Source organism: Amblyomma americanum, chromosome 1 (genome assembly GCF_052857255.1).
Source record: "Amblyomma americanum isolate KBUSLIRL-KWMA chromosome 1, ASM5285725v1, whole genome shotgun sequence".
Lineage (NCBI taxonomy): Eukaryota > Metazoa > Arthropoda > Arachnida > Ixodida > Ixodidae > Amblyomma > Amblyomma americanum.
In genome coordinates this window covers 284,594,218-284,606,476 of record NC_135497.1, presented here as the reverse complement: position 1 = coordinate 284,606,476, position 12,259 = coordinate 284,594,218, and the positions used below count along the sequence as shown (strand labels likewise).

Genomic DNA, 12,259 nt, shown 5'->3' with positions numbered 1-12,259 from the left:
AGAACAATTTGGTCTTGTCGGTTCAGATCATGTCTATACAGGACGCAGTCGTCTGCAAATAATCTAATCTTGGAATCGACCTGACTAGTTATGTCGTTTATAAACAAGAGGAACAAGATATGCGCTAAAACGGAGCCCCGTGGTACACCTGAGAGGACTGGCACTTTTTAAAAAGTATGGGCGCCGAACTGAACAAACTGGCGGTGGTGAGATAAATAATAGCTCATCCATTGCACAACGGGCCCATCCCCTAAAATTTATACGAGTTTCAGTAGCAAATTTGCTTGGCAGACACGATCAAATTATTTTAAAAGTTCAGATAAATTACGTGTAGTTGTGTTTGGTCATTATTTGCTTTAGAAAAATCATGTAGAATCTCAACAAGTTGGGTGACAATAGACAGACCTCTTCTGAAGCCATGTTGGTGAGGATGAAGGATGTTATTTGCTTCGAAACCTGCGTAATAGATTTTAAAATTATAAACGCTACAATTCTGCAGCAGGAACACGCCACAGAAATCGGCCTATAATTTGACCGGAGAGAAGTATCTCCAGGCTTGAAGATAGGCACTATTTGTACAATTTTCCATTCCGCTTGGAGGCATTGTTCACTGATTGATTTGTTTTAAATTAGGCAATAATATTTGCTTATAGGTTACGAATATTGTTTAATAAAGCAATTTGAGATACCTTCTGGGTCATTCCACTTTTTGTCATCAGAAAATAAACAGCAGCGAGAAATTTCCTGCTTCAGTTAAAACTGGTGCACATAATGCATCGCTTAGCTGCATGATTTCTTGTCTGTAATCATGCATGGTGCAATTATCAGGAGTAAATATGCAATGGTTGTCTCTGCTAAGGTGGCTGCACATCGCTAAAGTAAAATTCTCGCCATCCGCGTAAATAAGTTCCTTATATCAAGAGAATTGACTTAACACCATCTAAGGTAGCTCCCGAAGCTCATGCACCGTGTGAGTGGCAGTAAACAAAAGTCCTTCAGTCATCGCGGCAGCTGGGCTGGGCTCCGAGGCTAGGCTTAGGGCCACCGGTGACGCGCTGGCAGAGGTGGCTTCGCCGGCGTCGGTCACCACGGCTTCACCAACACCTCTTTTGACAAGTGAGCCTGGGTCCCAGCTCTTCGTTCCTGCTCCCGGTCCATCAGCGGCAGCGCACATCCCGCCTTCTCCAAATGCACCTCAGCCCGTGAGTGATCTGTCCTCTGGGCGGAACTCGGCAATGGCTGCCCAGCCTCCACTGCTGGATGGGGTTTCAATCGTGCAGCGTGAGGAGAGTTCTCCAATGGACCTGTCTTCAGCACATCCGTCCGTGCCGCCGGCTTCCCGCAGTTCTCAAAAGCGCCCATCAGGAGACGCTGCACATGATTCGTCTTCTGCCAACTGCAGCTCACAAGGCAAGCGTTCCTGCCCAGCGTATGCCAACCGGGTGGATGTGCCGACGTCGGAATCGGTATCGTATAAAGTGGCCACTAAAGCTCTGACAGCCAAAAGCCTGACAGACATTCCGAAGAGGATTCTTCAGGCGAAGCTGGACGAGTGACTTGTAAGAAAATGTTTTCGGGGCTTCACGTCTAGAACGAAATCTAATACCATCGCTGTGTGGCTCCCGACGTTGGCTGCTGTCGAGCGTCTGCAAACGCTCAAGTGCATATCGATTACAAGCAAGATCTTCGTGCCGGTCCAGGTGTACCTAGTAGAAGATTCGAACCTACAACGTTGTGTTGTTTACAACGTCGACGTTGCCGAAGACAAGACGACCCTCCACGGTGAGTTGCACTGTCCAAACCACCGTGTCATCCAAGTGCGGTATATGGGAAAGGGGCGCTCGCGCATCGTCGTCGTCGTCGGCGTCGTCGTCGTCAGAAAAATAGGAGCAGAAAAATAGGAGCACTAGCCAAAAAAGAAAAAAAGGAAAAACAAAGACGTTTGGGGCCCGTACGGGTCCCTTGTTCACAATGGCAGCGGATGGGCGAAGGTGGTTACTTATGTACGGTGCAGGTGACGTAATGAGCATGCGTAGATCTCAGGAAGATTACCCCTAGTTCGGTTTAATACATGTGGTGTCGTTTGGATGTCAAGTGATTCTAGAAGTAAACGGGACGATTAATACTTCTCCGTCGCGATGACTAAGGCGTTGTTCCAATCGATGGCATGGGATGCAACTTGATAGTGTTCAGCCAAGGCATTTTCTTTCGTGCGGCCTTTGGCAACGTCATTTTGATGTTGTTTTAAGCGCCTGATAAAATTGCCTGATTCGCCGATGTATGCAGCTTTGCAGTCCTTGCAGGGGATCTTGAACATCACTCCGGGGAATCTGTTCCTTTCTTGGTGGCACGTGGGCGATATGGACTTTGTAGTCCTTGAAGACCCTGGCTAAGGCCTCGCTCACTGCTGGAGCGTAGGGGATGCTTGCTCGCTTGCTTTTCTTGGTGGCCGTTGTTTCCGCGCTTCGACGTGAACAGCGGCGTTCTGCAGTGATAATCACTTGTTGGTTGTTTATTCCCAGTACGATTACACCTCAAGACAAGGCCAAATTAAATCGCACAGCAACTTTAAAAGAACATGGTACTAAAGAACGTTCGAAGTATGCATGCTGAAAGCGGAAAGTAATGAAGTCTTGCTTAATTTCCTTGAACGGGCGGAAGTGAAAAAAAAATGGTCAGCCCCAATTTTATTGCTGGAGACCACCGGGAAGACGTTTCCATCATCCACCCATACTTCGAGCAGTTCCCTTAAGAGCGCCTTCGCGGTGTTCCTGTGTGCTGGTTTCGTCCGGGCAGTATGCTCAGCTGCTGGCCTCCCGAGTCGTCGAAGCTCAGTTCCCTTGTACGATGGCGAGCAAGGCCTTCCTGTAATGTCCCGAAGTGTCCGACTGCGAGAGAGAGAGAGAGAGAAACGTTATTTTGCGCCGGATCGGAAAGGCACGTGTAGGGAGCTGCCACCATTAACTACTCTGTCCCGACAACAGTGCACGCACGCAGTTATAGATCGAGTAGATGAATCGCCAAAAAAACACAGCACACAGGAAAGGAAGACACGAGACAGGTGCTACTTGCAGCTCATCCGTGCTCACAATCGTAGCGTCGCCAGCAGGTCACACATGGCGCCCGTAAAAGGTAGTGTCAATCGAGTTACTTGCGAACAGTACTGCAGCCACGTGGGCTATTCACAGGCTATACTTACTGCTGTCGTAGCTTTATTATTCCGTCACAACTAATCATGCATTTAAACGAGAAAAATGGCGCTACTCAGACGATCCCGGGATAGATGGGATGGGACAGGGAAAGGCTTGCAAATTTAACGCCATTCCCTTCCTCTCTGTCTTGGGGTAAATAGCGCAATCAGGCTCGTTGAAAGCGAAATGCTCCAATTCGACCAGCAACGCATCCTGCTAATCGGAGGTGTTCATCAAAGATTCACTGCGAGTCAACGCCTCTTGACAGGTAGTTGCACGATACATCCGCACAGTACCCTCATGGCTATCCTCGCAAAGCATGCGCGATAAACGCTTTTTTTCTTTCAATAATCTTTCGATAGCCCTCCGGTATGGCCTTTTCGGAAGCTCCCTTTCTTGCCCTCGCTCCTCCATCGCGTGAGGTGTACCGTGACAGGCAATGTGATATTCGTATAAGAACCGCCAGCTCTCTAAGGCGGCCGAAATACAACCGCGCATAATCTGAGCAATCTTAAGGGGGGAGGGGATTTCTAAAACCCCTTCAGCCGACCGACATATCCGACATGAAGTCAGGAGTATTGCGCATCATACGAGGCCGCAAAGTTGTCTTTACGAGCAGAGTAATGGTAGAAACGCAAAATGGCACCTTCTAAGTCGAGATCTCTCCCCTGTTTCAGCCACTGAGTAAAAGTTGAGCTCAAATTAGTTTCATCGTCATCGAGAAAATTACGTACACATCAGGTAAAAGGCCTCTCCCACTTATCTCTGTCCCCTATTCAACTCTGTCCTCCGCCAGTTGCGGCCGCCTCATCCCAGCCTACTCCATAATCCCACCTGCCTGCCTCTGTTACCCTCTGCTAAGTTCATCTTCCTTTGGAACCCCCTCTATTACCTTAAAGGACCACTTCCGCACTACATGCCCAGCCTACGGCTATTTCATCTTGATTTCAGCTTGTATACCACAAATTGATTGCAGTTCCCGTCGCCGGCAGACATAGGCGGAGGGAGACGCTTTCTGGGGCTGGTGAACTTTTATCGACACTTATTTTTGAATCCCAGATTGCGGAGCTCTGCAAGCCCCCTTAACGGCATTGTTGTTGAAAGGTGTGAAGTGGCATTGGGGACCCGAGCAAGAGGCGGCACTACGCCATCTCACTTGCGCGCTCGCGGAAACCACAGAGCTGAGGCTGTTTGACCTGAACAGGAAATTTGTGGTCCACACGGACGCTTGTGACCTGGGCTTAGGAGCAGTCCTGCTTCAAGATCACGAAAGTAGCCTGAGACCGGTGGCGTTCGCTAGCCGATCATTAACTACCGAGAGAGAAACTATTCCGTGACCGAAAAGGAATGTCTCGCGATTATCTCCGCTCTGCGGAAGTTCGACTATTACGTCGACGGAGTCGCCTTCGTGATTGAAACTGGTCACACGGCACTCACGTGGCTGAGGTGCCTAGGTGCGCCGAGCGGACGCATAGCGTGATGGCGCTACTCCTCGTTAAGACTTTACCGTGCGCTACAGGAGGGGTAAAAACAACGTGGTGGCAGACGCACTTTCGCTTGCGCCGGTTGATGACGTGGGAAGTAACACTGCCCACACCGCTTGGAATTCGTCAGTTCAGTGGTGAGCGTTTTAGCAGAAAGGAGCTATTGGAGGCACAGCGTGAGGATCCATTTTGTCGAGAAGTGTTCGACGGGCTCAGGGAGCCAGGCGGCGTACATGGAGGCCACTGGTATTGTTATCAGTGCGGGGCGCTCGAACACAGCTGGTAATGCTGTGAGCGCGATGGATTCCTATCTGCTCGACTCCGATGGCAACCTGCTGAGATATATCCCCTCCGAGAAGGACACGCACGAGTCCTTCAAGGTGGTGATACCACGCACGATGAGAGGAAAACTTTCACGCTACTTTTATGACACGTGCATCGCTGGGCATGCGAGTGGCCCTAAGACTTACCTCAAGTTGTGCCGCCTCGCTACCTGGCCTGGCATGAAGCGGGATGCGATTCGCTACGCCCGCTCGTGGGACGTGTGCCATACGGTCAAGCCGCGTGGTGGACGCACACCCGGGCTTATGCAGCCGATCAATAGCCAGGGTCCTTGGCAAATTGCGGCTCGTGACATCGTGGGACCTTTCCCCAGGACTCCGAGTGGAAACCACTTCCTGCTCGTTGTCGCAGAACATTTCAGCAAATGGGTGGAACTGTTCCCACTTCCAAAGCTGACGGCACGCGTAACCATGGGGAAGCTGCTCAGGTGTTCACACGATTCGGATACCCCGGGCAGTTGATAACAGACAATGCATCGTACTTCACTGCCAAGCTCTTCGTGGACTCCTGTGCGGCCCTTGGCATTAAGCACTGGAGAACAACCACGTACCATGCCCAGGCGAATCCAACGGAACGCGTGACCCGCAATATCAAGTACGTGCTTGTTGCATTTGCGTAGACGCTCAGCGACTGGGACACCCGTGTACCCCCGAGATTGGGTTTGCTCTCAGGTCGACCGTGAACCGCTCGACTAGGTACACACCTGCCGCTCTCAGCCTTGCCAGGCAGCTGACGAACCCGGTAGAACTTCCTCTCCAGGTTCGCAGCAACACCCCGATTGCTTCGTCGGCGCGCCGAACAAGCGACCGGGCTGCGCGCGAGGATGATGGAGGCTTCACACAAAGCCCGCCGGATTCTGAGCACTGCTCGGGCCCAGCAGAAGGCGCAGTATGATCGCTACAGGCCGGGTGACCGGGTGTTGAGGCGCAATCACGTCCTGAGCGAAGCCAGTAAGAAATTCTCTACTTCTCTGGCGCCGAAATGAACGGGTCCGTATGTAGTTCGGCAAAAACTCTCCTCTCTCGTATACAGGCTGGCGGACTTGACGCGAAGACCGACCGGCGGACCGGTGCATGTCTGTGTTCTCAAACCATACTTTGACAGAGGGAACGATTGGCCGGTGGAAAACACCCTCCCCCGCCAGCAGGCAGCCGCACTGAGAGGCAAGGCTCGACAACAGAGCCCAGCGCCTCGTTACAACTTGCGACCATGGCAGAACTAACTGTGGCCAACGTGCACGGAGTAATTTCTCCTGCTTAATATGAACGGAAGACTCCTTCCATATTTTGCACTGTAGCTTCCAGAGCGAGCACACGCTTTCTCTTCGGAAAAGACCGAGCGGGGTTAGAACTTAAATTTAAAAAATGTAAAATGCGAAAATAACAAGAAAGAAAAGACAGCATTGCAGCCGCAGGCCACCCTTCGCATCGAGCCCGGAGGAGATCTTACGGACGCTGAGACGACCGTTGCTGCTTCGAACATCCGAAGGCAGGCCGTTTGGAGGGCGGCCACATTCCAGAACCAAGAGCCCGCGGTCACCACCGAGCAGCCAGGCCGAGAACAAACAGCTTCCGGTCGGCCGTGGGACGAGCGAGCGCAAATTCGGAGAAGCCGGCGCCAGTGTCTTCCACAGCGAATGCTGCAGCAAAGCCGCCTTGGATTCCTCAGTTCCCCGCGGCAGATGCTTCGCCCACGAAAGCAGCTTGGTACCCCGCTGGGCCCGCCTCGCATGCCCTCGGCGGGAAAATGGGTCGACGCGCCTTTGCCGGCTCCGCGGAGAGGAATAGGAGGCGAGCCAAGAGCGAACGGTTCAACCAGCTTAGTAGAGGCCTGCTGTACGCTCTGCAATGGGGCAACACGGTGCGTAATTCCCCTAACTCTGCCTTCCTCCCGCGCGTCCCGGGAAGGCTGCCTTGGCTGACTAACCCCCTGAAGCGGGACATGCGGTCATCGACCCCCTTCATTTCTTGGCTCCACCGTCGTCCATGGCGTCCGTCTGCACTGGCTTCCTGTCCTGGCGTCCACGGAATTCGACGACGGCATCGCTGGCTGGGAGCTGAAAGTTTCCTTAATTGGTTTTAAAGTTAAACGGCGTTTCGCCGGCCCCACTAGGTACTCCCCTCGGTGAACGCAGTCGCTTCTCGGCCGTAGGGCAATTTTAAGGAGGAAGGGATGTGGGGATAAACACGAATCCCTTGTATCATAGTAACAGCCGCGCGTAATTATCACGCGATGTTATGCGCGCGCCGTTCGGGAGGTTTTGCGAGGAAGGGCACTCACGCTGCCCCCCTCTTAGCACGGAAAGACCTCCTCTCCCCATCCCGGGTGAAGGCGCGGTCGCGCGGTTCTCCTGGGGCACGCTGGTCGTCTGGCGGGAGCGGTGCGCACGCACGGACGCTGATCTGCCACGGATTCCGCTGCCGTTATCGCCCGGCCATCGTGTGTGAACTGACCGCCGCGGGCCGTGAGCGAGGAGCCACGCGAGGTGAGCAGAACCTCCCCCCCCCCCCACCATTATATGTGCGTTCCGTCCTTTTTGTGCATTTCACCCCCGCACGCGAGCGGAACACTCCATCGTTGCGTCGGTTGCTTTGTTGCTTGCTGCTAATTGTATTGCTCGGGAGCAATAAACGCTCATCCGAGTAGAATACTCGTGTTTGTCCCCTCTGGTCCGAACCCGCCGTGGTTGTGACTTACCGCACCGCGGATTGGGGGTCACAGCTCTGACTGCTAGGGCTGGCACACTGGTGCTAGAGAGCAACTACTGCTTTTAGCGCTTTGAGCATTATTACAAGAAGAACCCCCATAACTTCTACGTCAACACCGCAACGACTAAGCATCCGCACAACCTCAAATATTCCTTTCTTTCGAAATTTCAAGCCGACATCAAAAGGCTGAAAATGCATAAATCCACGTTACTTACTGCCCCTTCCTGTTACTGATCTCTACTGTCCTCAAAATCGCCCCGTCCACAACAGTCTGCGTCGCGTACCTGAATGGCGCTGGCAAGAGACACCTTGTACTTGTCGAGGTACTCCTGTTTAATCAGCTCCAGGTCCTTCTCGCATCGCGACACCACGACTCGCTTGAGCACCCTGTCGTTGGTGCCGAGGCCCTGCGATAGATCAACAAGGGAGTCCAGCGTCGAATGCTCTCTATAACGCTACTTAACGGCATTGGTTCTGTACACCATCGAGAGCTCGTCTCAGAAGAAAATTGTCCGCATGATAGCCTCGTTTATCATATTTTTTACTCACTGGCACTTCTGTTGTCCGGTAAACGCACAGATAGCATGTGCAAAAAAAACATGATGTGCTCTTATTAGGATATCTTTATTTTGGAACGGAAACGTACATTATGTTCTGAGTTGTGGCCGCGTTTAACGTAGCAAGACAGAGCCGTAATTGCACACTTCTGAGTCCGACTGTGAGTCGAGGACTCGAGCTCGTTCGCCCTTGGCCTGACTAAACGACTAATTTCCGACCGACGGAAACCACTCTTTGCTTCATCTGCGCTTGATGAACAAATCTAAATGCACGCCACTAGATTCATGCCATGAGTATAGTTTCAGGGGGAGGGGGAAATGGCAGCTCTAAGAGTGGGGGCAACGCAACTATGATTTCTTGCTGACAGCCGTTAGGTGCATGGCATTATGGCGAGGAAGGCTAAGCTTTGCTCGCCATGCTTTGGCCAAATCTGAAGTAATACTAGACTGACGCTTCGCCCGAGCGCTGATGATGCCAGAAAACGAATATTCATAATGCTAATTTGCATTTCAAATACTTAGCTTTAATTGTTGGTAAAGGAAGTTATAACAACTCACCTTCATGGCATGGTACAGTGTTTCCGCAAAATAAAAGGGAGGACTGTAGACACATTTAACTGTAAATAAAAAAGGGCCAGATATAAACATGTCACCATGTATCAACTGCAAGTAAACATGCCGCACGCGTTTCTTAAACCTATGGGCAGCCGAGTACACTCGCAAATGGTATTCTTAATCAGCGCCCATGAAGATCTGAATCAAGCCCGCCGAAAACAAGCTCAGCTGCTTTTTCGTTCTAACCGGATAAATAAATTTATTTCGACTATCATGGACCACTGTGAATGTTCAAGAACATTGATTAGTTCTTTTCACTGACAGAAAGAAAACATATGCGCCAGCTTATAAATATGTAGGCGCGAAACAAATTTTTTGGCATGCCATAAACAACACCTTGGCTTTCAATCACCGCCGCCCAGGTCTCTCATCATCCTTGCATTTATCAAAAAGGCAGATACAAGTCGTTCCCGTAGCAACAGTTAACCACAAGACATAGAACTGGCGAACCAAAAAAAGCGTTATAATCCATAGCGCAGCAACAAAACAGGGGACAAACCCAAGCGCTAAATTGAGCGTTAGCGCTTGTGTTTGTCCGCAGTTTTGTTGCTGCGCTATTGATCATAACGCATACCCACTAGCCCGAACCTTCAACTTGTCAAAAAGAGCGATAGCAGCTAGCTTGGCCTGACTAATCTAGTCGATCATGTTAGAGACTGCAAATATTGCTTCCCTACATTCCATCACATTTATGCATTGTATAGTCACACAACACAGTTAACCAGGGAGATTATGGAGGCTTTTTACACGAAGAAAAAACTAGATTGTTTGTTAGCATCCCGTCCGTACGCCTGCATGGCAGTGAGGTTCGTTTCCTCGACTCCACGTAGCTACACGTCCGTACGCCTGCATGGCAGTGAGGTTCGTTTCCTCGACTCCACGTAGCTACACGTCTGTTAGCTTTGCTATCTTGTTTGTTTGCCCTCTTTATATTCCTTGCTTCCTGTGAATAAACCTTCAGTTGTGAGTTATGGCTGGTGCTGTTGTTTTCTTTCCTTGTTGCCCTCGTCTTTTGCGATATTTTATATATGTATCACCAACTCGCCCGTCTTGCCATCGTGCTGACGGGTAAGCCCTTGGTTAGCGAGAAAATGAACCCACGCACGGCGGCGCGACTCCTGGCCTGTACGAATTCCTTTTGGAGTTCATTTTGAGAGACCGCAACCAGTATCAATAGAGGACCCCTCATGCCTACCAGTTAAGTGCCGCTATCATTTAATCGTTTGATCACCGGAAAGATCGTAAGGCACATAAACGCAGTAGAAGGACAGACGCCCAGAAACCTGTCCAAAGAGCGCGCGAGTGGCGTGCCCTACGCTGCATCAGCGACATCTGCCGTTGGCCTCCCGGCTCAAGGCAGCTTGTTCGTAGCTTCCTCTGTTTGTCGTTGAGCGTGCATGGAGTGTTCAGCTATATCGTGTCACAAGAGAGAAGGCGCGGTTGCATTGCGCTCCGTTCGCTACTGGAGGCGCTGACTGTAACGGCGGGCGAAAGCGCTAATGCTCACTGCATGCTGCGTCACGCACAATACGCGCAACAGGCATGGCGCTCCACCCCTCCTGGCCGTCACTCAAAAAGGTGTCCCAGGCGGCGGCTGAGTCTCACAGCAAAAATCGGCAACTGTGGTGCGAAACAGTAACGTAGTACGCTCAGTGCACGCGCAGCGACAAGCTATCTCGAACCCAGGGACCAACGGCAGGTGTGGCTTGAGCGCTGTATAGAAAGGTGTGGACATCTGTATAGGACGGCAGACCACATATACACAAGTGCAAAACACGGATGTAAATGACCTGAGGCAGCTCGATACATATCCGAAGGCTCTGACAGTATGAGCGCGAGGTTCGCCGACTTTGAGGCAAGCAAGGCCGCCAGCTAGGGCCGTTTTCCGACAATGCGACCGGCACCTCGTTGCCAGTCGCGAATCGCCTCGCTCTATGGTGGCATCGCTCATGACGCAAACAAATGCGCAGGGCTCTGAAAGCGTTTGCGGAGCAAAACCCTGTAACCCCCTTGAGGTAGCGCAAGACCCCGGAGGCATCTTGTTCAAAACCAAACAGCGTGATGACCCAAAATATAAAATTTTGAAGATTAACACGCCATGCGTGGGCAGAAAAGTAAACTTCTAATTCCAGTGGTTGACACCGAAACACTGAAGTATGTGCAATTCCTCGCTCATACGGGTCACATGCGCGCCTGTAAGCTCCCAGTTAAGTACTGCCGGATATTGAGTTTTGGGGCGGCCTCTGCAGAACTCTTGCCACGAGATAGTTTTTTCAATTCTCTGCGCATTACTACGGCTCCCTCAGAGATTCAATTTTTGTCAATTCAATTCAATTTTATTTACATATATACATGTAAAGATGACGGGAGTACAGACAAAAATCCAAATGAATTCGGCTTGACGGGGTTTGCACCCCCTACAGAAATGGGTTACAGATGTGGGCTAAATAACATTTTGCAATGAAGCGTAGCGTAGCAACTTGCAGGAATGGACGCACTCTATATTACTGCACATCGCAAGTGAAAGCAGGCTTTCATGGCCTCCAGCTTTTTCATTACGCCTTCCATGGAAAGTTTAATCCACCGAGGTTCAATGCGGGGTTCCTTTTGTCAACATGACACATACGAGGCGCCGAACGTGCAGGCGAGCAGTACACACCGATGGCCAGGAAACCGTTTTTGAGGTCGCCGCTCATCTCGCTCTTGATGGCCTCCATCACAGTGTGGTTGGCGACTGCGTTGTATTCACGGAAAACCAGCCGCAGCTGCTCGTAGCTCTGAGTGGCGATGATGCGGTTGAAGGCCGACACGTCCGTTCCCCAGCGCTGCACTCCTGCTTTGTGCAGCTCCTGCAGGCAGTCGCGGGAAGAAAGCGAAGCTGCACAGTCTCGGGCGCACAAACAGGGTCAACTCCTTCCCCAGGTTTGAGCTAGGCGGAATCCTATGGCGCCCGAAGTGCTGCTTTGTGCACATATTCTGGCCGCTCATCTCACCCAAATATATTCCATAGCTCCGAGTTCATTCTCGTATGTGATTACTATTTAGGCTTATCTGTTGTTTCATTGCCTTGAGTGCAGAAAGAATGCGCGGGCAAAGGAATGAATTTTGACAGCCAAACTATAGCAGTGAAGGGCGAAGGGAGGCTTTTCAGAAAATACAGCGCCAAAATCATATTTATACGCATTTGCGGGGTGCGTCATAAATGTCCCAACACCGTTTTACCATTTTTAGCGAATCGAGATTGAAGGGTTCTTTGCTAGCACTTGCTTACTGGCCCCTGCAACATAACACAATGTTTTTCATTTAGGTTATTCGTATTTTACATTAATCACAGCTTCCAGGCGTTGTGAGTATGACTGCAC

General features: G+C 51.0%; 1 protein-coding gene across 1 annotated transcript; it reads right to left on the bottom strand.

Annotated features, from left to right (window-relative positions):
* Window positions 1–2,737: 2,737 nt before the first annotated feature.
* Window positions 2,738–12,140, bottom strand: LOC144097672 (annexin A2-like). Its single transcript, XM_077630325.1, has 4 exons — window positions 11,557–12,140; window positions 8,841–8,899; window positions 8,010–8,132; window positions 2,738–2,888 (listed from the first exon to the last, which is right to left on the bottom strand). The coding sequence occupies exons 1-4, from the start codon at window positions 11,612–11,614 to the stop codon at window positions 2,832–2,834; spliced, it is 297 nt and encodes a 98-aa protein (XP_077486451.1). The 5' UTR covers window positions 11,615–12,140; the 3' UTR covers window positions 2,738–2,831.
* Between the last annotated feature and the right edge of the window lie 119 nt (window positions 12,141–12,259).

Bases quoted from the DNA above. Each gene is read 5' to 3' on its own strand.
- LOC144097672 (XM_077630325.1), bottom strand. From the start codon at position 11,614: ATGGAGGCCATCAAGAGCGAGATGAGCGGCGACCTCAAAAACGGTTTC. The intron at 8,900-11,556 runs GTGTGTACTGCT...TTTTATTTACAG, and splicing joins AAACGGTTTCCTGGCCATCG to TTAAATGTGTCTACAGTCCT. The intron at 8,133-8,840 runs GTGAGTTGTTAT...GATCTATCGCAG, and splicing joins CACTGTACCATGCCATGAAG to GGCCTCGGCACCAACGACAG.